The sequence below is a fragment of the Mya arenaria genome, chromosome 7 (genome assembly GCF_026914265.1).
Source record: "Mya arenaria isolate MELC-2E11 chromosome 7, ASM2691426v1".
In the NCBI taxonomy this organism is placed as follows: domain Eukaryota; kingdom Metazoa; phylum Mollusca; class Bivalvia; order Myida; family Myidae; genus Mya; species Mya arenaria.
Window position 1 is genome coordinate 26,358,078 of NC_069128.1, and position 25,034 is coordinate 26,383,111.

Here is a 25,034-nt window from a genome sequence, read left to right on the forward strand (position 1 = left end):
GTTTTTTTTCAGTAAATATTCGACATAATTTAAAAAATGTTATTAATGCATACTTTTGTATTCTATATCTATATCAAGTCGTAGTTCGTCGACAATGATTTTTTTTAAACTATGACGTTTTATGATTTTTTGTTTAAATATCTGATTTAACTTTTCTGTCGCATTTAGATAATTCGTTTCAGTCAGGATAAAAATTGAACTATTTAATTATGAACTTAACATACTTATTTGATCCTTATTTTGTGACAATCTTACAATAATTGAATGGAAGGAGCAATTAAGTTCTTTTAGAAGGTCGAACTCGTATGGATGAAGGGAAAACTTAACACAAGCTTTGAATGAATGTAGGGCATTTATTTAATGACCCCGTTTTTACGAAATATCGTAACATGAAACATGAAACTCAATATATAGCATGTGTATAAAAACATTTCCCGAAATACATATTTGGGTGGACAATCCGCCAGGAGGAGAATCCTCCGCCGCCACCCGAGGCTTTCGCCCATGCATATTCGGAACTCCTCGGCCATTTTTATCGAAAACAACCTCGGATGTACAGGATGTACATCAGTTGAAGTAGTTCGTAAATTTTTGAATTATATCATTGATTAAATGCAGTGTTTTAGAGTTGTATTTATTGATCTAAGTTTAAATTGATTGCCATTGAAGTGTATTATTGCAAACACAATTAAGATTCCCAAGTGTAAAGTCTGCAGTTTAACTGCAAAATAAAATTACTACGCGATCTACTTGCAGCGGACTTAGACGTACCACTTTTTGAGTATGTAAACCTTTTGATCAATGTGATTTATGCATTTTTCTTACACGAACTTTTGACTGCTTATTAAAAATATTTCAATGACCATATACTTAAAGGGCAAATTTTCCCCGTGAGTTACAACGACGTCATTAGTCAAAATAAAGAAGATGTAAAAGTCAGCAAAAATAAAGTTTATATATTAGTCAGACAAAATAACGAAAATGTATTAGTCAGACAAAATAAAAACAATATAGCAGTCAGATAAACTAAAGAAAACGTAGCAGTCAGACAAAACAAAGAAAACGTAGAAGTCAGACAAAATAAAGAAAACGTAGAAGTCAGACAAAATAAAGAAAACGTAGAAGTCAGACAAAATAAAGAAAACGTAGAAGTCAGGCAAAATAAAGAAAATGTATTAGTCAGACAAAATAATGAAAATGTAGAAGTCAGACAAAATAATGAAAACGTAGCAGTCAGACAAAACAAAAACAATATAGCAGTCAGATAAACTAAAGAAAACGTAGCAGTCAGCAAAAATAAAGAAAATGTATTAGTCAGACAAAACAAAGAAAACGTAGCAGTCAGACAAAATATTATTAGTTATAGATATTAGTTATACTATATAGATATTAGTAGTTGGTGATAGAGCTGGAAGGGATAGAAATATTACAGTGTTAGGTCTAAGGTTTGAAGTTGTAGAAACTTTTAAATACCTTGGTGTAATATTTTCAAAGAATAGAAAATTTGCAAATGCCAAAAAAACATGTTGTTGATCAAGCGAGAAAAGCTTTATTTAGTCTGTATGTTAAAATAAGAAATTTAGATTTAACAATTGATTGCCAATTGAAATTGTTTGATAATACTGTTGCACCAATTTTGTTATATGGTTGTGAAGTGTGGGGATTTGAAGACCTTAGCACAATTGAAAAAAATCAAACTGATTGTATGAAGCATAATTATTTTAAAAGTAAAGAAAAGAAAACACACCGCATGTTATGCTGTATGGCGAATTAGGTAGATTCCCACTCAGTATTGTTATTAAGAAACGGATTATAGGATTTTGGTATAAACTTACTCACAATAACTACACTTTATCGTCGATATTGTATAAACTACTTTATAATGAGTCAATTAGAAATAATAGGCATTATATGTGGCTAGATAATGTTAAGAATATTTTTGATGAATGTGAACTTAGTTTTATATGGCAAAACCAGTACTTTGACGATACAAAGGAATATTTGTTAAATCTCGCTAAATGATCAATGCAAGCAATCTTGGAATAGTACTGTAAATGAGTCTCCTAAGTCTTCGGATCATAAGTTTGAAGATTTTTATGGTTTAATTCCAGAAATGTTTATCCAGCCGCTCATAAATTTCAGACTTTGCAAAAATTATTTGCCCGTTGAGACGGGTCGCTGTCATGGTATTCAAAGAAAAGACCGAAAATGTACTTTATGTAACTTAAATGACATTGGCGATGAATTTCATTACATTCTGGAATGCACCCACTTTGCAAATGAAAGAAGAAAATATGTATCAGCTATTCATAGAAATGATGTCAATATAATATCTTTCCAAAGGATAATGAGTGAGAATGATTGTGAAACGCTAATACTCACAAGCAAATTCATATATTTTGTGTTTAAAACATTGCGAAACCCACCTGGCAATATAACCTAGTATTTTTAAGATGAGTAGTTCGGCTATAACGAATTATGGTTAAGTGTATCTTTTCAAATTCAAATATATCATGCTTTAACATCTGACCCCAAAAACCTGGTTCATTAATTGTTGTTTTTGATATTATAATTATATTATATTATAATATAATGTCTACCTCTATTCACATGTATAATGTGTTGAGCGTAATAAAAGAAAGAAAGAAAAGAAATGTAATGCATTAAAGAAAAAAGTAAGCAAAACACAATACCGTTTGTTCCCATGTTGATGTATAGAACTAACATTATAAAAGTCCATGACGAAATTCTAGCAGTGATATCGAAACTAAACATGGATCTACAGTTTCGTGGTGCAGTGGACCAAAGGAATACCAACATCACAATAATTATGTCATTTTGTTAAAGATTCAATGTTTTATTAATATAAAACATGGTACGATTGGAGATTATTTAAACAAATCGATTAACGAATTAAACAAGGATATACAGAAGATTATCTGTGTAACCGTTTATCTGTTGAAAACATGTTTTTGATACAAAACGAAAGGCTGGATTACTGGATAATACAGTAGAACAGGCCTGTGCGTGTTTTGAATCATAATTGATGTCGTCGTCACGCCCATGCAGAATGAGATTTGTCGAAATATGTTTATAATAATAATAATAATAATAATAATAATAATAATAATAATAATAATAATAATAATAAAACATGCACTAATGATAATACAATTGCAAGATGATAATTGCCATAACGAACATATTGATATAATACTTAAATAATCAAAAATATACTTCATTTATGATTAACTTTTAAAAAAATGATCGCACTGCCATTTCACAAGAACATAATGTCTCAATGTTGAGTGTCTTTGGGATACCAGAGAAGACTATAGCTATAGATCGCGACTTTTCATCTTCTTTCAGGAATGGATAAAACTTTTGATTTTCTTCCGAAAAGAATGGTGCAACTTCAAATACACACGCTTTAATCCTTTCAAAAACAAGCAAGACAGAACAAAGCTTGGGCTACCTTTGAATATATTTTAAAATACAGTTGAACACCGCTATTCCGAACACCGTTCAACCGAAATGATCGCTATTTCGAAATTATTTTTCGGTCCCGATTTTATTCCTTCTTTGTCTAACTAAATTTTTAATCGTTAATCCGAAATCGCTAGTCCGAAAAAATCACTATTATAAAGTAAAATTATGGTCCCGCTTTGGTATTTGACACCTATTTATCAATCCTTATTTCGAACCCGGTCATCTCATATGTTTCCACACTATACTGAGAATGTACTAGAACATCGGCTTGAGGTTTACAATTTTCAGTTACTACTTACACTTGCTTACCTCTAACTTCATATCTTATCTTTTGAAAAAATCATGAGCATAAAAGATGCGACTAACAAGCAAAATTCATTGTCATCGCATCATTCATTTTAATACATCTATGACCAATAGCAGAAATTAAGACATGAACTTAATATATTAATTTTCGTTTTGTAACATATAACGAGCGAATAGATTGTCGATTTTGTTTACCGAACATCGGCAAAACAATCCGTTTTCCGAATACATCCTTTATTTTAATCGGGAACTTGGAGACCGGATAAGACCGGGAAATACGGGGAGAGACCGGGATATAGCGGGGATATAGTATCGCCCTTAAAGACCGTTAAAGAACGTAAACAAAGCGTCTAATGATATGGAGAAGCAGACAAAGATAATTATTTTTCGACCAAATAACATCAATTAATTTGACCAGTAAGGAAAAGATTTGTGATTCACATGTTTATGTTCGTGTTGAAATCTCCTTTTAATAAAATATCCTATTTATAAATATTCGTAGTTTGCGCCAACTGAAATGAGTGTTAATTATTAACTTAATATAGACCAGTAGAGTCTACAGTAGAGGGATAGCGTTAAGTAAATTAAATATACTCTTAGCCGTGCTCCAAGCACTTATTGTTATTTTTAAAACTCGTCCCTATAAAATAGAATAAAAACTTGAGTCAAATTTACATAATTATTTATGAGTCTGTTGCCCTCTAGAAATGAAAATAAAGTACAAGAGCATGCCAAAAATGAATGTATGATGCAGAGCCCAACAGCTGCCCATTATTCCTGCCTGTGCTGGGTACAGTCATATTATATGATGTCAGCCGCCAATATTATATTTTTGTCGAGGTCCTGACCAGCCAAAAACATGATATGGGCCACTGACGTCATAAAAACTGGATTTTTATTAAAATACATTGATATTCGGATCGATCAACTTTATATACATGTAACGTGCGAGCCATTGGAACACCAACAGATCCCTTCAGGGAAAAGCATGCTCCACCCTGAAGGGGTCCGCTGATCTTTATATACACTAAATTCTCTATCCACACAGAGCCCGGGCTTTGCTAATTTGCATATAACCAACCATATGTACTATGAACATACTTCCGTTTTATATGGAATATTATTATGAACGCACCTCCGCCGCCTACAGCAGACCGTTACATTACTTTCCCCTCCGAGAAGACTCGTCTCGAGTCTTGGTCTAGGAATCACATGGGTAAGGCAACTCCGTTCCGGCAGTTGTCAATATCCTACCGCTGCCACCATTTGTAACGTGCACCGTCAAACAAACACCAGATAGCCGAGCTTTCTGGCGTAATGAAACAAACACCAACAGATCCCTTCAGGGAAAAGCATGCTCGACACTGAAGGGGTCCGCTGGTCTTTATATACACTAAATTCTCTATCCACACAGAGCCCGGGCTTTGCTAATTTGCATATAACCAACCATATGTACTATGAACATACCATTTTATACGGAATTTTTTTTTGAACGCACCTACAGCGGACCGTTACCTACACAAAGACAGGACACATTTATGTATATCAAAATATTCAACAGAAAATAGTTTTTAAAACTCTGTTCTAACTCTGTGATGTAGAATCAAAAGGTCTAGCACACATGGACACCAACAGGAAGTCAAGATTACCAGGGGTTGACACTAACTTTTTTGGACAACTGTCCCGAAGGAACACCAACTTTTGAAATGTACAGGCCCTTCTGAAAATCTACAGGCCCTTATACTAAAGTGTGTTTGTGGTATAGTGTAGCTAATATACCAAAAAGAAAGACTTAAAATACTGTATGACTGTTTTCACATTTATTCCATTAAATTCATTAACAGTTTATAAGATCTGTTTTTCAAAGAGATCAGGTCCTACCGAGCTAAGTCTTCCTCCAGATCTTCATCATTACCCTAGAGTATCACTTTGATGGGACTTGCTTGAGGCATGGTCCTGGATGCTTTGGCGTTTCATATTCCTTCACCCTGTAACATAGGTGCCCTCAGACTCATATTTGATGCAAATAGTGCAAGTCATTTGACGCTTCTCATCATCGTAATTTAACCACGAAAACTCACTTTTCCAGGACTGCTGAAAAGACCTTTTTGACTCCGATTTTTCATAGACAGCTTGCTGCTCAAATTTTCAGCGGCAGATTTAGATTTTTTGGCAACTGGCTCAGACACACACCAGGAATATGACGCCACACATTAACTAATCGTTTCGAAATTTATTGTTCGCGAAAACTGATTATAATAACAACAAACACGGAGTTGCTCGATTGAAATTCTACGAAAAATTGCCGATGTATTCTGTTTATATGGACCAACGGACTACGATACAAATCATTCCACTGAACTTTAATTTGTGAGTTTTTAACCTTAGTTTAAGAAACTGTTAATTTTATCATTTTAAAAAGCAATAAAACCCCCCATAGATTTCCGGGGTATTTTGTGTTGTAAATTGCCACAAATTTTAAAACCTTGATTAAAACAGATACTTAAATATCCGTTCCTCGTTATTCCCCATATGAAATATTGACTGGGGCGAAAAGAAACGAAAAATCCTGATGTCGAGGGATTCCAGAAATAGATCAGTAACTGTTGTTTATAAATAATTATGTTTATTTTTATAATTCAAGCTTTTTCGAGACACAGTAGGTCAAATTTGGCTGGAAAATCCACTGTCCCTAAGGAACAGTAAACTTTGCTTATTCACTGTCCCTTCCCAATTTTTACATGCCACGGGACCGTGGGCCTGTATTAGTGTCAACCCCTGATTACTTGTTTTACAATGTATGTAAATTTAACTGTAGTTAATGAAATGGTGAAAAACATATTAGGTTTGATACCTTTGATTATGTCAGTAAATAACCCTATTGTCATAAATTTATTAATTATACCAAACCCTATTTTCTTGTCATGAAAATGTCAAAGTTTATATATTTGAAAACAATGAAAATGTTACCATTTATATGGCAGCAACATGTAATAAACACTGCATGTACCCTTCATACTCATTTAATTGATAAAATATCAAAACAAGTTAAATACAGTAACATCCTGTTGGCTCAAACCTGGCAGGATCTAAACCAGAACATTTAAGCCAAGCAGTATTGCATTTTTTCATTTTATACCTTGATACATTCAATACACCTCTCAACAGTCATAGAACATATTATTTCTCTACCTTATATCCAGTAAAGAAGAGAATCTATACACCATATTTTCCTTACCTTCTGCACTTATCCTTTACAATTTCCCTACTGTTCAAACTGTTCTGTATTCCTTAATAGATTTATGTAATCATGAAAAAAATGATGTTGTTAAATAACAAAACACAACATTCATACTAATTACAAAATAGCACTTTGAAAACAAAGCACATAAATAAAGCTCATTTCAAGCTCATTTCAATGATAAAACAAAATAAAACTATTTTCATTAAAAAATGGGAGCTACAATGTAAAGCGTAGGTGCATATGTGCTCTGGTTTCAACGCAGGAATTTGTGACAAATATGCTTTCCAAATATAGTGGAAAGCTGCTATCTATGTTAGTTTAAGCTGTTATTTTATGTTAGTTTTAGCTGCTATCTATGGTAGTTTTAGCAGCTATCTATGGTAGTTATAGCAGCTATCTATGGTAGTTATAGCAGCTATCTATGGTAGTTATAGCAGCTATCTATGGTAGTTATAGCAGCTATCTATGGTAGTTATAGCAGCTATCTATGGTAGTTATAGCAGCTATCTATGGAAGTTATAGCAGCTATATATGGTAGTTATAGCAGCTATCTATGGTAGTTATAGCAGCTATCTATGGTAGTTATAGCTGCTATCTATGGTAGTTATAGCTGCTATCTATGGTAGTTATAACAGCTATCTATGGTAGTTATAGCAGCTATCTATGGTAGTTATAGCAGTTATATATGGTAGTTATAGTATATATGGTAGTTATAGCAGCTATCTATGGTAGTTATAGCAGATATCTATGGTAGTTATAGCAGCTATCTATGGTAGTTATAGCTGCTATCTATGGTAGTTACAGCTGCTTTCTATGGTAGTTATAGCAGCTATCTATGGTAGTTACAGCAGCTATCTATGGTAGTTATAGCAGCTATCTGTGGTAGTTTTAGCTGCTATCTATGGTAGTTATAGCAGCTATCTATGGTAGTTATAGCAGCTATCTATGGTAGTTATAGCAGCTATCTATGGTAGTTATAGCAGCTATCTATGGTAGTTATAGCTGCTATCTATGGTAGTTACAGCTGCTTTCTATGGTAGTTATAGCAGCTATCTATGGTAGTTACAGCTGCTATCTATGGTAGTTTTAGCTGCTATCTATGGTAGTTATAGCAGCTATCTATGGTAGTTATAGCAGCTATCTATGGTAGTTATAGCAGCTATATATGGTAGTTATAGTATATATGGTAGTTATAGCAGCTATCTATGGTAGTTATAGCTGCTATCTATGGTAGTTACAGCTGCTATCTATGGTAGTTACAGCAGCTATCTATGGTAGTTACAGCTGCTATCTATGGTAGTTATAGCAGCTATCTATGGTAGTTACAGCTGCTATCTATGGTAGTTATAGCTGCTATCTATGGTAGTTTTAGCTGCTATCTATGGTAGTTATAGCTGCTATCTATGGTAGTTATAGCAGCTATCTATGGTAGTTATAGCAGCTATCTATGGTAGTTATAGCAGCTATCTATGGTAGTTACAGCTGCTATCTATGGTAGTTATAGCAGCTATCTATGGTAGTTTTAGCTGCTATCTATGGTAGTTATAGCAGCTATCTATGGTAGTTTTAGCTGCTATCTATGGTAGTTATAGCAGCTATCTATGGTAGTTTTAGCTGCTATCTATGGTAGTTATAGCAGCTATCTATGGTAGTTATAGCTGCTATCTATGGTAGTTATAGCAGCTATCTATGGTAGTTATAGCTGCTATCTATGGTAGTTATAACAGCTATCTATGGTAGTTATAGCAGCTATCTATGGTAGTTATAGCAGCTATCTATGGTAGTTATAGCAGCTATCTATGGTAGTTATAGCAGCTATCTATGGTAGTTTTAGCTGCTATCTATGGTAGTTATAGCAGCTATCTATGGTAGTTATAGCTGCTATCTATGGTAGTTATAGCAGCTATCTATGGTAGTTATAGCTGCTATCTATGGTAGTTATAACAGCTATCTATGGTAGTTATAGCAGCTATCTATGGTAGTTATAGCAGCTATCTATGGTAGTTATAGCAGCTATCTATGGTAGTTATAGCAGCTATCTATGGTAGTTATAGCAGCTATCTATGGTAGTTATAGCAGCTATCTATGGAAGTTATAGCAGCTATATATGGTAGTTATAGCAGCTATCTATGGTAGTTATAGCAGCTATCTATGGTAGTTTTAGCTGCTATCTATGGTAGTTATAGCAGCTATCTATGGAAGTTATAGCAGCTATATATGGTAGTTATAGCAGCTATCTATGGTAGTTATAGCTGCTATCTATGGTAGTTATAGCTGCTATCTATGGTAGTTACAGCTGCTTTCTATGGTAGTTATAGCAGCTATCTATGGTAATTACAGCTGCTATCTATGGTAGTTATAGCTGCTTTCTATGGTAGTTTTAGCTGCTATCTATGGTAGTTATAGCAGCTATCTATGGTAGTTATAGCAGCTATCTATGGTAGTTATAGCAGTTATATATGGTAGTTATAGTATATATGGTAGTTATAGCAGCTATCTATGGTAGTTATAGCTGCTATCTATGGTAGTTACAGCTGCTATCTATGGTAGTTATAGCAGCTATCTGTGGTAGTTACAGCTGCTATCTATGGTAGTTACAGCTGCTATCTATGGTAGTTATAGCAGCTATCTATGGTAGTTACAGCTGCTATCTATGGTAGTTATAGCTGCTATCTATGGTAGTTTTAGCTGCTATCTATGGTAGTTATAGCTGCTATCTATGGTAGTTATAGCAGCTATCTATGGTAGTTATAGCAGCTATCTATGGTAGTTATAGCAGCTATCTATGGTAGTTACAGCTGCTATCTATGGTAGTTATAGCAGCTATCTATGGTAGTTTTAGCTGCTATCTATGGTAGTTATAGCAGCTATCTATGGTAGTTTTAGCTGCTATCTATGGTAGTTATAGCAGCTATCTATGGTAGTTTTAGCTGCTATCTATGGTAGTTATAGCAGCTATCTATGGTAGTTATAGCTGCTATCTATGGTAGTTATAGCAGCTATCTATGGTAGTTATAGCAGCTATCTATGGTAGTTATAGCTGCTATCTATGGTAGTTATAGCTGCTATCTATGGTAGTTATAACAGCTATCTATGGTAGTTATAGCAGCTATCTATGGTAGTTATAGCAGCTATCTATGGTAGTTATAGCAGCTATCTATGGTAGTTATAGCAGCTATCTATGGAAGTTATAGCAGCTATATATGGTAGTTATAGCTGCTATCTATGGTAGTTATAGCAGCTATCTGTGGTAGTTTTAGCTGCTATCTATGGTAGTTATAGCAGCTATCTATGGAAGTTTTAGCAGCTATCTATGGTAGTTTTAGTAGCTATCTATGGTAGTTATAGCAGCTATCTATGGTAGTTTTAGCTGCTATCTATGGTAGTTATAGCAGCTATCTATGGTAGTTTTAGCAGCTATCTATGGTAGTTATAGCAGCTATCTATGGTAGTTATAGCAGCTATCTATGGTAGTTAAAGCTGCTATCTATGGTAGTTATAGCAGCTATCTATGGTAGTTAAAGCTGCTATCTATGGTAGTTATAGCAGCTATCTATGGTAGTTATAGCTGCTATCTATGGTAGTTTTAGCAGCTATCTATGGTAGTTATAGCAGCTATCTATGGTAGTTATAGCTGCTATCTATGGTAGTTATAGCAGCTATCTATGGTAGTTGCTTTCTATGGTAGTTATAGCAGCTATCTATGGTACTTACAGCTGCTATCTATGGTAGTTATAGCTGCTTTCTATGGTAGTTTTAGCTGCTATCTATGGTAGTTATAGCAGCTATCTATGGTAGTTATAGCAGCTATCTATGGTAGTTATAGCAGCTATATATGGTAGTTATAGTATATATGGTAGTTATAGCAGCTATCTATGGGAGTTACAGCTGCTATCTATGGTAGTTATAGCAGCTATCTATGGTAGTTACAGCTGCTATCTATGGTAGTTACAGCTGCTATCTATGGTAGTTATAGCAGCTATCTATGGTAGTTACAGCTGCTATCTATGGTAGTTATAGCTGCTATCTATGGTAGTTTTAGCTGCTATCTATGGTAGTTATAGCTGCTATCTATGGTAGTTTTAGCTGCTATCTATGGTAGTTATAGCAGCTATCTATGGTAGTTATAGCAGCTATCTATGGTAGTTATAGCAGCTATCTATGGTAGTTACAGCTGCTATCTATGGTAGTTATAGCAGCTATCTATGGTAGTTTTAGCTGCTATCTATGGTAGTTATAGCAGCTATCTATGGTAGTTTTAGCTGCTATCTATGGTAGTTATAGCAGCTATCTATGGTAGTTTTAGCTGCTATCTATGGTAGTTATAGCAGCTATCTATGGTAGTTATAGCTGCTATCTATGGTAGTTATAGCAGCTATCTATGGTAGTTATAGCAGCTATCTATGGTAGTTATAGCTGCTATCTATGGTAGTTATAGCTGCTATCTATGGTAGTTATAACAGCTATCTATGGTAGTTATAGCAGCTATCTATGGTAGTTATAGCAGCTATCTATGGTAGTTATAGCAGCTATCTATGGTAGTTATAGCAGCTATCTATGGAAGTTATAGCAGCTATATATGGTAGTTATAGCAGCTATCTATGGTAGTTATAGCAGCTATCTATGGTAGTTTTAGCTGCTATCTATGGTAGTTATAGCAGCTATCTATGGAAGTTTTAGCAGCTATCTATGGTAGTTATAGTAGCTATCTATGGTAGTTATAGCAGCTATCTATGGTAGTTTTAGCTGCTATCTATGGTAGTTATAGCAGCTATCTATGGTAGTTTTAGCAGCTATCTATGGTAGTTATAGCAGCTATCTTTGGTAGTTATAGCAGCTATCTATGGTAGTTAAAGCTGCTATCTATGGTAGTTATAGCAGCTATCTATGGTAGTTAAAGCTGCTATCTATGGTAGTTTTAGCAGCTATCTATGGTAGTTATAGCTGCTATCTATGGTAGTTTTAGCAGCTATCTATGGTAGTTTTAGCAGCTATCTATGGTAGTTTTAGCAGCTATCTATGGTAGTTTTAGCAGCTATCTATGGTAGTTTTAGCAGCTATCTATGGTAGTTTTAGCAGCTATCTATGGTAGTTTTAGCAGCTATCTATGGTAGTTTTAGCAGCTATCTATGGTAGTTTTAGCAGCTATCTATGGTAGTTATAGCTGCTATCTATGGTAGTTATAGCAGCTATCTATGGTAGTTATAGCAGCTATCTATGGTAGTTATAGCAGCTATCTATGGTAGTTATAGCAGCTATCTATGGTAGTTATAGCAGCTATATATGGTAGTTATAGTATATATGGTAGTTATAGCAGCTATCTATGGTAGTTATAGCTGCTATCTATGGTAGTTACAGCTGCTATCTATGGTAGTTACAGCAGCTATCTATGGTAGTTACAGCTGCTATCTATGGTAGTTATAGCAGCTATCTATGGTAGTTACAGCTGCTATCTATGGTAGTTATAGCTGCTATCTATGGTAGTTTTAGCTGCTATCTATGGTAGTTATAGCTGCTATCTATGGTAGTTATAGCAGCTATCTATGGTAGTTATAGCAGCTATCTATGGTAGTTATAGCAGCTATCTATGGTAGTTACAGCTGCTATCTATGGTAGTTATAGCAGCTATCTATGGTAGTTTTAGCTGCTATCTATGGTAGTTATAGCAGCTATCTATGGTAGTTTTAGCTGCTATCTATGGTAGTTATAGCAGCTATCTATGGTAGTTTTAGCTGCTATCTATGGTAGTTATAGCAGCTATCTATGGTAGTTATAGCTGCTATCTATGGTAGTTATAGCAGCTATCTATGGTAGTTATAGCTGCTATCTATGGTAGTTATAACAGCTATCTATGGTAGTTATAGCAGCTATCTATGGTAGTTATAGCAGCTATCTATGGTAGTTATAGCAGCTATCTATGGTAGTTATAGCAGCTATCTATGGTAGTTTTAGCTGCTATCTATGGTAGTTATAGCAGCTATCTATGGTAGTTATAGCTGCTATCTATGGTAGTTATAGCAGCTATCTATGGTAGTTATAGCTGCTATCTATGGTAGTTATAACAGCTATCTATGGTAGTTATAGCAGCTATCTATGGTAGTTATAGCAGCTATCTATGGTAGTTATAGCAGCTATCTATGGTAGTTATAGCAGCTATCTATGGTAGTTATAGCAGCTATCTATGGTAGTTATAGCAGCTATCTATGGAAGTTATAGCAGCTATATATGGTAGTTATAGCAGCTATCTATGGTAGTTATAGCAGCTATCTATGGTAGTTTTAGCTGCTATCTATGGTAGTTATAGCAGCTATCTATGGAAGTTATAGCAGCTATATATGGTAGTTATAGCAGCTATCTATGGTAGTTATAGCTGCTATCTATGGTAGTTATAGCTGCTATCTATGGTAGTTACAGCTGCTTTCTATGGTAGTTATAGCAGCTATCTATGGTAATTACAGCTGCTATCTATGGTAGTTATAGCTGCTTTCTATGGTAGTTTTAGCTGCTATCTATGGTAGTTATAGCAGCTATCTATGGTAGTTATAGCAGCTATCTATGGTAGTTATAGCAGTTATATATGGTAGTTATAGTATATATGGTAGTTATAGCAGCTATCTATGGTAGTTATAGCTGCTATCTATGGTAGTTACAGCTGCTATCTATGGTAGTTATAGCAGCTATCTGTGGTAGTTACAGCTGCTATCTATGGTAGTTACAGCTGCTATCTATGGTAGTTATAGCAGCTATCTATGGTAGTTACAGCTGCTATCTATGGTAGTTATAGCTGCTATCTATGGTAGTTTTAGCTGCTATCTATGGTAGTTATAGCTGCTATCTATGGTAGTTATAGCAGCTATCTATGGTAGTTATAGCAGCTATCTATGGTAGTTATAGCAGCTATCTATGGTAGTTACAGCTGCTATCTATGGTAGTTATAGCAGCTATCTATGGTAGTTTTAGCTGCTATCTATGGTAGTTATAGCAGCTATCTATGGTAGTTTTAGCTGCTATCTATGGTAGTTATAGCAGCTATCTATGGTAGTTTTAGCTGCTATCTATGGTAGTTATAGCAGCTATCTATGGTAGTTATAGCTGCTATCTATGGTAGTTATAGCAGCTATCTATGGTAGTTATAGCAGCTATCTATGGTAGTTATAGCTGCTATCTATGGTAGTTATAGCTGCTATCTATGGTAGTTATAACAGCTATCTATGGTAGTTATAGCAGCTATCTATGGTAGTTATAGCAGCTATCTATGGTAGTTATAGCAGCTATCTATGGTAGTTATAGCAGCTATCTATGGAAGTTATAGCAGCTATATATGGTAGTTATAGCTGCTATCTATGGTAGTTATAGCAGCTATCTGTGGTAGTTTTAGCTGCTATCTATGGTAGTTATAGCAGCTATCTATGGAAGTTTTAGCAGCTATCTATGGTAGTTTTAGTAGCTATCTATGGTAGTTATAGCAGCTATCTATGGTAGTTTTAGCTGCTATCTATGGTAGTTATAGCAGCTATCTATGGTAGTTTTAGCAGCTATCTATGGTAGTTATAGCAGCTATCTATGGTAGTTATAGCAGCTATCTATGGTAGTTAAAGCTGCTATCTATGGTAGTTATAGCAGCTATCTATGGTAGTTAAAGCTGCTATCTATGGTAGTTATAGCAGCTATCTATGGTAGTTATAGCTGCTATCTATGGTAGTTTTAGCAGCTATCTATGGTAGTTATAGCAGCTATCTATGGTAGTTATAGCTGCTATCTATGGTAGTTATAGCAGCTATCTATGGTAGTTGCTTTCTATGGTAGTTATAGCAGCTATCTATGGTACTTACAGCTGCTATCTATGGTAGTTATAGCTGCTTTCTATGGTAGTTTTAGCTGCTATCTATGGTAGTTATAGCAGCTATCTATGGTAGTTATAGCAGCTATCTATGGTAGTTATAGCAGCTATATATGGTAGTTATAGTATATATGGTAGTTATAGCAGCTATCTATGGGAGTTACAGCTGCTATCTATGGTAGTTATAGCAGCTATCTATGGTAGTTACAGCTGCTATCTATGGTAGTTACAGCTGCTATCTATGGTAGTTATAGCAGCTATCTATGGTAGTTACAGCTGCTATCTATGGTAGTTATAGCTGCTATCTATGGTAGTTTTAGCTGCTATCTATGGTAGTTATAGCTGCTATCTATGGTAGTTTTAGCTGCTATCTATGGTAGTTATAGCAGCTATCTATGGTAGTTATAGCAGCTATCTATGGTAGTTATAGCAGCTATCTATGGTAGTTACAGCTGCTATCTATGGTAGTTATAGCAGCTATCTATGGTAGTTTTAGCTGCTATCTATGGTAGTTATAGCAGCTATCTATGGTAGTTTTAGCTGCTATCTATGGTAGTTATAGCAGCTATCTATGGTAGTTTTAGCTGCTATCTATGGTAGTTATAGCAGCTATCTATGGTAGTTATAGCTGCTATCTATGGTAGTTATAGCAGCTATCTATGGTAGTTATAGCAGCTATCTATGGTAGTTATAGCTGCTATCTATGGTAGTTATAGCTGCTATCTATGGTAGTTATAACAGCTATCTATGGTAGTTATAGCAGCTATCTATGGTAGTTATAGCAGCTATCTATGGTAGTTATAGCAGCTATCTATGGTAGTTATAGCAGCTATCTATGGAAGTTATAGCAGCTATATATGGTAGTTATAGCAGCTATCTATGGTAGTTATAGCAGCTATCTATGGTAGTTTTAGCTGCTATCTATGGTAGTTATAGCAGCTATCTATGGAAGTTTTAGCAGCTATCTATGGTAGTTATAGTAGCTATCTATGGTAGTTATAGCAGCTATCTATGGTAGTTTTAGCTGCTATCTATGGTAGTTATAGCAGCTATCTATGGTAGTTTTAGCAGCTATCTATGGTAGTTATAGCAGCTATCTTTGGTAGTTATAGCAGCTATCTATGGTAGTTAAAGCTGCTATCTATGGTAGTTATAGCAGCTATCTATGGTAGTTAAAGCTGCTATCTATGGTAGTTTTAGCAGCTATCTATGGTAGTTATAGCTGCTATCTATGGTAGTTTTAGCAGCTATCTATGGTAGTTTTAGCAGCTATCTATGGTAGTTTTAGCAGCTATCTATGGTAGTTTTAGCAGCTATCTATGGTAGTTTTAGCAGCTATCTATGGTAGTTTTAGCAGCTATCTATGGTAGTTTTAGCAGCTATCTATGGTAGTTTTAGCAGCTATCTATGGTAGTTTTAGCAGCTATCTATGGTAGTTATAGCTGCTATCCATGGTAGTTATAGCAGCTATCTATGGTAGTTATAGCAGCTATCTATGGTAGTTATAGCAGCTATCTATGGTAGTTATAGCAGCTATCTATGGTAGTTATAGCAGCTATCTATGGTAGTTATAGCAGCTATCTATGGTAGTTATAGCAGCTATCTATGGTAGTTATAGCAGCTATCTATGGTAGTTATAGCAGCTATCTATGGCAGCTATCTATGGTAGTTACAGCTGCTATCTATGGTAGTTATAACTGCTATCTATGGTAGTTTTAGCTGCTATCTATGGTAGTTATAGCAGCTATCTATGGTAGTTATAGCAGCTATCTGTGGTAGTTATAGCAGCTATCTATGGTAGTTATAGCAGCTATCTATGGTAGTTATAGCAGCTATCTATGGTAGTTATACTGTGAAGTGACCCTAAAGATCGCATTATTTGAAATACATTGAAAACTGCATTTTTGTGCTGATTGTTTGATAGACAATTAAAAATGCAGTTACAGTGTTACATAATCCGCATGAAAATATCTTCAATCACAAATAAGATTTTTGTGGGTGTTAACTTTTGACGTCATGTCCAATGGTGTACCCGTATAAGCAATGTTGATTTATACTGTCATTAAATTCAGTGAGTGTGAGTGAAGAGGCATGTCTGGAGGACTCCGAAGAGTTAATAGAAGATGTGGAAGAGGGGGAGGAGCTCCAAATGGAACAGTCCACTCCAGAGAAGAGGGCCAGGCATGCCATCACAGGTATGCCACAGTTTCGCAAGCTTTCTGCCAGTCATCAAAATTAAAATTTGGTTCAGCAAGCCAAAGTCCTTTCATCATAACACCCCCGACAAACAAAGTTTAAAGGGGGTATATTGAAGTCACCCTGTGGTCAGTCGGTCAGTCAGTTGCAATTTTTCTTGTCCGGAGCATAACTAAAAAACTACTTGATGGAATTTGATTATACAACCAAAAAATGTATTTCATACAATGATAGAACATGATGGGCGAAGTGTAGTGTACAGGAACCATAACTGTAATAAGGGCTTCCATTAAGAATTTGAAACTGGAAGTATGAACTTCCTGTCCATCATATTGGAAGTTTACTCTGAAATTTGGAAGTTTAAGTTCTCCTGAATACCAAAAAAAATCCTGATTTATTTTATAATAATTCATTTTACTTCAAGACTGATTGAAAATGTGACTTAAAAAGTGATATTGATACCAGGGTTTGGTATTTTGCTTTCACTTTTGGAAGTTTTTTTTCAAAATTATGGAACTTCTTCAACTTCCAAGGAATCAATTTTGGAAGTTTTAACCCATTTCCAGAGAGTTATACGGTATTTCTTGTATGATGTAATCCCCAAATAACTTCACAGCCATGGTAAAATCTTAAAATTTGTTTTTTTTTGTTTTAATATGGAAATAACTTAAATTTTGTGACTTTATGACACATATGTAAAAAATTCATGAATATTGTTTCACCTACATGATTTATTATAAGGGTGATAAAATATTTGTTGTGAAATATATTCATATTGAAGTGGATAATTATTACCTAAAGTATCATTATTGTGTCACCTGTCATTGTTGTTTTTATACCCGAGTTTTTTTCTTATGAGAGTCTTAAAAACTTGTTCTTGCGTTCTTGTACTACAAGCTGCAGTGTTTTTTACCTTGTGGTGTTTGCAGGTCGAGGAGTGACCATTCAGATGTTGATGGCTGACGGAATGATACAGGCTGGAGAAGGGGTTCTCTCCCTTGAATATCTGGTAACTCACAAGTCATATTAAAGTCACCTCCTGTTGTGAAGAACTTCCACATCTGTTTTGTAAATTGTGGTAAACTAAAGAAAAGAGGGGTTGAAATAAAAATCCTGTTGGTATAGGTGAGAATAGGGAATAGGGCTTCTCTTTGTGATAAAGTGCATGCAACCAGTCTTAAACATAGCTGACAATGTTATGATGTTTAGGGCCAGAAGTTTACTGCAGACCTGCTACCTAACGGGAAGATCAAGTCGTGTGAGACGGGGGAAGTGTTCGGCTCACCTAGCTCATGGGCAATCTTCTGTAAGAAGCTTGTCAATCCGGCCAAGAAGTCTGGTTGTGGATGGGCATCTGTAAGTTCTAGTGAAATATGGATACAGGTATCATACACCCTGATTAATATATATTTTAAGATGGAAGCCCTGATCCTCACATAATACTTTATATGTAATGTTAAAGTGCATTGAGTGTCTTGAGTCTTTAAAACTACATTTAAGTGACAATCAGACTTACCAGGTAGAAAAGCAAATCGTCACATTATTGATTGTACTACAATTGCACATAAATCCATAGATGTTCATTCTAAAAAAAAGTATTTCACCCAATTATCCATGATGTGTCTACTTGTTGGCTCAGGTGAAGTACAAGGGCAGGAAACTGGACTCATGGAAAACCAGCTGGTTCCGACAACAAAAGCCTCGCAAACCCAACATACCCGGCTCACAGGTAACACTACAGTAGATGCAAACAAAACATACCCGGCTCACAGGTAACACTACAGTACATGCAAACAAAACATACCCGGCTCACAGGTAACACTACAGTACATGCAAACAAAACATACCCGGCTCACAGGTAACACTACAGTACATGCAAACAAAACATACCCAACTCACAGGTAACACTACAGTACATGCAAACAAAACATGCCCGGCTCACAGGTAACACTACAGTACATGCAAACAAAACATGCCCGGCTCACAGGTAACACTACAGTACATGCAAACAAAACATACCCGGCTCACAGGTAACACTACAGTACATGCAAACAAAACATACCCGGCTCACAGGTAACACTACAGTACATGCAAACAAAACATACCCGGTTTCACAGGTAACACTACAGTACATGCAAACAAAACATGCCCGGCTCACAGGTAACACTACAGTTCATGCAAACAAAACATACCCGGCTCACAGGTAACACTACAGTACATGCAAACAAAACATACCCGGCTTCACAGGTAACACTACAGTACATGCAAACAAAACATACCCGGCTCACAGGTAACACTACAGTACATGCAAACAAAACATACCCGGCTCACAGGTAACACTACAGTACATGCAAACAAAACATACCCGGCTTCACAGGTAACACTACAGTACATGCAAACAAAACATACCCGGCTCACAGGTAACACTACAGTACATGCAAACAAAACATGCCCGGCTCACAGGTAACACTACAGTACATGCAAACAAAACATACCCGGTTTCACAGGTAACAATACAGTACATGCAAACAAAACATACCCGGCTCACAGGTAACACTACAGTACATGCAAACAAAACATGCCCGGCTCACAGGTAACACTACAGTACATGCAAACAAAACATACCCGGCTCACAGGTAACACTACAGTACATGCAAACAAAACATGCCCGGCTCACATTTAACACTACATTACATGCAAACAAAACATACCCGGCTCACAGGTAACACTACAGTACATGCAAACAAAACATACCCGGCTCACAGGTAACACTACAGTACATGCAAACAAAACATACCCGGTTTCACAGGTAACACTACAGTACATGCAAACAAAACATACCCGGTTTCACAGGTAACACTATAGTACATGCAAACAAAACATACCCGGCTTCACAGGTAACACTACAGTACATGCAAACAAAACATGCCCGGCTCACAGGTAACACTACAGTACATGCAAACAAAACATACCCGGCTCACTGGTAACACTACAGTACATGCAAACAAAACATACCCAGTTTCACAGGTAACACTACAGTACATGCAAACAAAACATACCCGGCTCACAGGTAACACTACAGTACATGCAAACAAAACATACCCGGCTCACAGGTAACACTACAGTACATGCAAACAAAACATACCCGGTTTCACAGGTAACACTACAGTACATGCAAACAAAACATACCCGGTTTCACAGGTAACACTACAGTACATGCAAACAAAACATACCCGGCTCACAGGTAACACTATAGTACATGCAAACAAAACATACCCGGCTTCACAGGTAACACTACAGTACATGCAAACAAAACATACCCGGCTTCACAGGTAACACTACAGTACATGCAAACAAAACATGCCCGGCTCACAGGTAACACTACAGTACATGCAAACAAAACATACCCGGTTTCACAGGTAACAATACAGTACATGCAAACAAAACATACCCGGCTCACAGGTAACACTACAGTACATGCAAACAAAACATACCCGGCTCACAGGTAACACTACAGTAGATGCAAACAAAACATACCCAACTCACAGGTAACACTACAGTACATGCAAACAAAACATATTCGGCTCACAGGTAACACTACAGTAGATGCAAACAAAACATACCCAACTCACAGGTAACACTACAGTACATGCAAACAAAACATACCCGGCTCACAGGTAACACTACAGTACATGCAAACAAAACATACCCGGCTCACAGGTAACACTACAGTACATGCAAACAAAACATACCCGGCTCACAGGTAACACTACAGTACATGCAAACAAAACATACCCGGCTCACAGGTAACACTACAGTACATGCAAACAAAACATACCCGGCTCACAGGTAACACTACAGTACATGCAAACAAAACATACCCGGCTCACAGGTAACACTACAGTACATGCAAACAAAACATACCCGGTTTCACAGGTAACACTACAGTACATGCAAACAAAACATACCCGGCTCACAGGTAACACTACAGTACATGCAAACAAAACATACCCGGCTCACAGGTAACACTACAGTACATGCAAACAAGACATACCCGGCTCACAGGTAACACTACAGTACATGCAAACAAAACATACCCGGCTCACAGGTAACACTACAGTACATGCAAACAAAACATACCCGGCTTCACAGGTAACACTACAGTACATGCAAACAAAACATACCCGGCTCACAGGTAACACTACAGTACATGCAAACAAAACATACCCGGCTCACAGGTAACACTACAGTAGATGCAAACAAAACATACCCAACTCACAGGTAACACTACAGTACATGCAAACAAAACATACCCGGTTTCACAGGTAACACTACAGTACATGCAAACAAAACATACCCGGCTTCACAGGTAACACTACAGTACATGCAAACAAAACATACCCGGCTTCACAGGTAACACTACAGTACATGCAAACAAAACATACCCGGCTTCACAGGCAACACTACAGTACATGCAAACAAAACATACCCGGCTTCACAGGTAACACTACAGTACATGCAAACAAAACATACCCGGCTTCACAGGTAACACTACAGTACATGCAAACAAAACATACCCGGCTCACAGGTAACACTACAGTACATGCAAACAAAACATACCCGGCTTCACAGGTAACACTACAGTAGATGCAAACAAAACATACCCAACTCACAGGTAACACTACAGTACATGCAAACAAAACATACCCGGCTCACAGGTAACACTACAGTAGATGCAAACAAAACATACCCAACTCACAGGTAACACTACAGTACATGCAAACAAAACATGCCCGGCTCACAGGTAACACTACAGTACATGCAAACAAAACATGCCCGGCTCACAGGTAACACTACAGTACATGCAAACAAAACATACCCGGCTCACAGGTAACACTACAGTACATGCAAACAAAACATACCCGGTTTCACAGGTAACACTACAGTGAATGTTCATTTGGACAATAAAAACAGAAACCAAAATATATCCACTTCAGTCTTCATGAAACTTGTTCAGAATATTTGCTTCAATGAAATCTTGGATAGGTTTGAAACTAGGTCACATGGCGGCAAACACTAGGCCACTAGGTCAAATTTTAGAAAAACCTTGTATCACTCTAGAGGCTATATTTTAGCAATATTTCTGATACAATTCATTTGAAACTGGGTTTCTTTGGGTCAAAACTAGATTACTAGGTTAAACAACAATTGCAAACAAACTCATATTTCATATCTCACATCCAATCATTATTACAGTCCATCAATCTCCAGCCATATTGCATTGTTCACTTGGAAGAACTACTTTGCCTTTTCAGACAGGACTATCAATTCAACAAAGTTGCTTGTTTAACTTGTTTAAAACTCCCTGATATTAAACATAAACATCGTTATTTGTCCCAATATATTATGATAATAATTAAGTGTTTTTTTTTATGATAACATTTAATATATTTTAATTGTCCACAAACTTTACAGACAACCCTAATATTTGAAAAACTTTTCATTTTCAGTCTCCAGCCAGCAGTATTCTGAGTGACACCTCTGATTCTCATCTGAAATCACCGGATGATATAAAGTGTCACCGTGTGTCTGATATTAAGAGTCATGTGACTGATGTTATGGGGAACATTTCTCACCCCAGCAGCTATGCAAGCCTAGCACAGATCTCGGTCATGTCAGACAGGGAGCCAGTTCAACAGGAGGCAGACTTGATTACAGATAACAGTTGTGTGCTTGACCTAACAGTGAAACCAAGGAAGTCAGAGACTCCATCAGTAGAAAGTGCAACAAGAAATATGTAAGTTTAGACTAAAAAAAATATCCTAATGGGTAAAATGTTTTCGGCTAGTCCAGTTGTTTACTAGTTAAGCTGTTAAACCTGCACTCTCACAGATTGAAAGTTTTGACAACTTTGATTTATTTTTTGTCTTGGAACGAGCCAATTTATGCGACAATGCATGCAAACCGGTGATAAAAGACTGCCTTTTATCCCACATGTGATGCAAACAAGACAAGTTGATCACTCTGGTTTATAGGATTATGGTGAAATTGTCTCAGTTATATTTTCAGAACTCAAAGTATTTGCTAGATAATACATATATATCATCTGACCTGACTCACATAATTAAAAAAAATACTGTTCTTAGGGCAAAAAATGCATGTCAGTTTTTGTGGATAATGTTGAATGTTGCAAGGTACAGCTTTGTTCAAATCCTCTGCTTAATAAACTAGTGGGTCTTAACATTTCCCCCTTTGTCAACTAATCCACATGTTGAATTTTAGATCTGACGTTGCATCATTCTGCTTCATGGGCGAGCAAGAAGAAGGTACATGTAGATGATTTTCAAGGTCTTCAGTTGACAATACTAGAACCGAAGCTTTGAAGTTGTATGCTAATTATCTAATATTTGAAAAATAGACAAGTAAAGTTTGTAGTTGTATGATAAATATCATATACTTCAATGATGCAATAATAGTTCTATTGCGTTTATTGGTTAGTAAAAAAATCATATTGGCCTCCATTCTTACATGTTATGACTCTTGACAATGCATTGATTTAAAACATGGAAGAACTGAAATGAACAGTGAATAGTTAATTCCATAGCTGCCACACCTGAGAATTGTAGAATTTTCTTTACTATACACTCACTACTTTGCTATTTAAAAGATACATTTACTTCTTATCCATTCTGCAGTTTGTTTCATGTTGTTGTTTTCAGCACTGAATCTGTCATTAAAACCTGACCCTCTGGGATATAAATCCACCTCGTCAGTCGTCAAAACTGAGACGTTGCCTTGCCTCAGTGGGAGTGCAGAGATGGGATCCAGGGATAAAACACCCATCAGACACTCATCCCTGCCACATAAAAAGGCTAATATGTAGGTTATAGTCATTTTTTGCTGGTGTGATCTTAATACATTGACTTTTCATCTGGTTCTCATGTACCCAATGAAAACTTCACATGACATGTGTAATGTTTTTACCTTTCCTTTTGGTGAAGTGTTGGTCCAGTAATGGTCAGTGGAGAAAAAGACAAGCTTTAACATCCACTTTTGGTCGTTTTGTGGTCACTGTGTATATATAACTAATATTTTTTTACCTATATTTTGTGTTGTAGGGATATGAACCAGCTGGTTGCATGTGAATTTTTTGCTTCATCTGGAAATGTCCAGCCATACACCGTCTCGATGTCAACCAATTCGCTGCTTCTTATTGTAAGTTATGTATCATATTACTGTTTTTGAGAACTCTGCTTACAAAAGTCCATTTCACTCAAATTTTACCATTAGCTCTCATAGAATTGGACGGACGGAAATGCAAAATATGACATTGAAACAATGTTGTGGATGGCAAATTTTATGTTCTCATTTTGAGAGAGAAACAACTTCAACGACACAGCTTATTCCTATTCTTAATATTCCAAGTTTGTTTTTGTGAAGATTACCTATTTTTACCTATTTAAGAGCTTTACAGAACTCATTCTGCTTGTTGTTCAATGAATCCAGCCTTTACTTATCTATCATGGGATAAAATCTACCGAGCTGTAATTTAGTACATTACGGAAGTGCAAAATATCCAAATCATATTTAATGGCTTATATATGTTTGCAGGATTTTCACTGTCATTTAACTACTAGTGAGGTAGTGGGTTACCTGGGTGGAAAATGGGACCAGACTTCCCAACGTAAGTTGCTCCACTCTTATATCATTATGTTGGCAAGTGCTTGATAGGAACATTCAACAAGAAACCACAGAGTCACATAAATTGTTTATTGATTTGAAGATACTCATTTACTATCAAGTTAATGACTGTAAGTACATTAAACATTGACAAAGTTGATAAAAACGAGAGAGCATAATTGATACAGTAACACCTGTCTTTAGAGACCTTAATACAGTAACACCTGTCTTTAGAGACCTTTATACAGTAACACCTGTCTTTAGAGACCTTAATACAGT

General features: G+C 36.1%; 1 protein-coding gene across 1 annotated transcript in view; it reads left to right on the plus strand.

Moving 5' to 3' along the window:
• Positions 1–4,083: 4,083 nt before the first annotated feature.
• LOC128240830 (MPN domain-containing protein-like) overlaps positions 4,084–25,034 on the plus strand; it is a 34,979-nt gene continuing 14,028 nt past the window's right edge. The window contains exons 1-10 of the mRNA XM_052957747.1: positions 4,084–4,212; positions 16,952–17,074; positions 18,005–18,084; positions 18,285–18,431; positions 18,715–18,804; positions 22,586–22,872; positions 23,358–23,401; positions 23,795–23,954; positions 24,194–24,290; positions 24,687–24,759. Of these exons, the coding sequence (XP_052813707.1) occupies position 4,212; positions 16,952–17,074; positions 18,005–18,084; positions 18,285–18,431; positions 18,715–18,804; positions 22,586–22,872; positions 23,358–23,401; positions 23,795–23,954; positions 24,194–24,290; positions 24,687–24,759 (1,102 nt within the window). The 5' untranslated portion in view covers positions 4,084–4,211. The remainder of the gene's footprint in view (positions 4,213–16,951; positions 17,075–18,004; positions 18,085–18,284; positions 18,432–18,714; positions 18,805–22,585; positions 22,873–23,357; positions 23,402–23,794; positions 23,955–24,193; positions 24,291–24,686; positions 24,760–25,034) is intronic.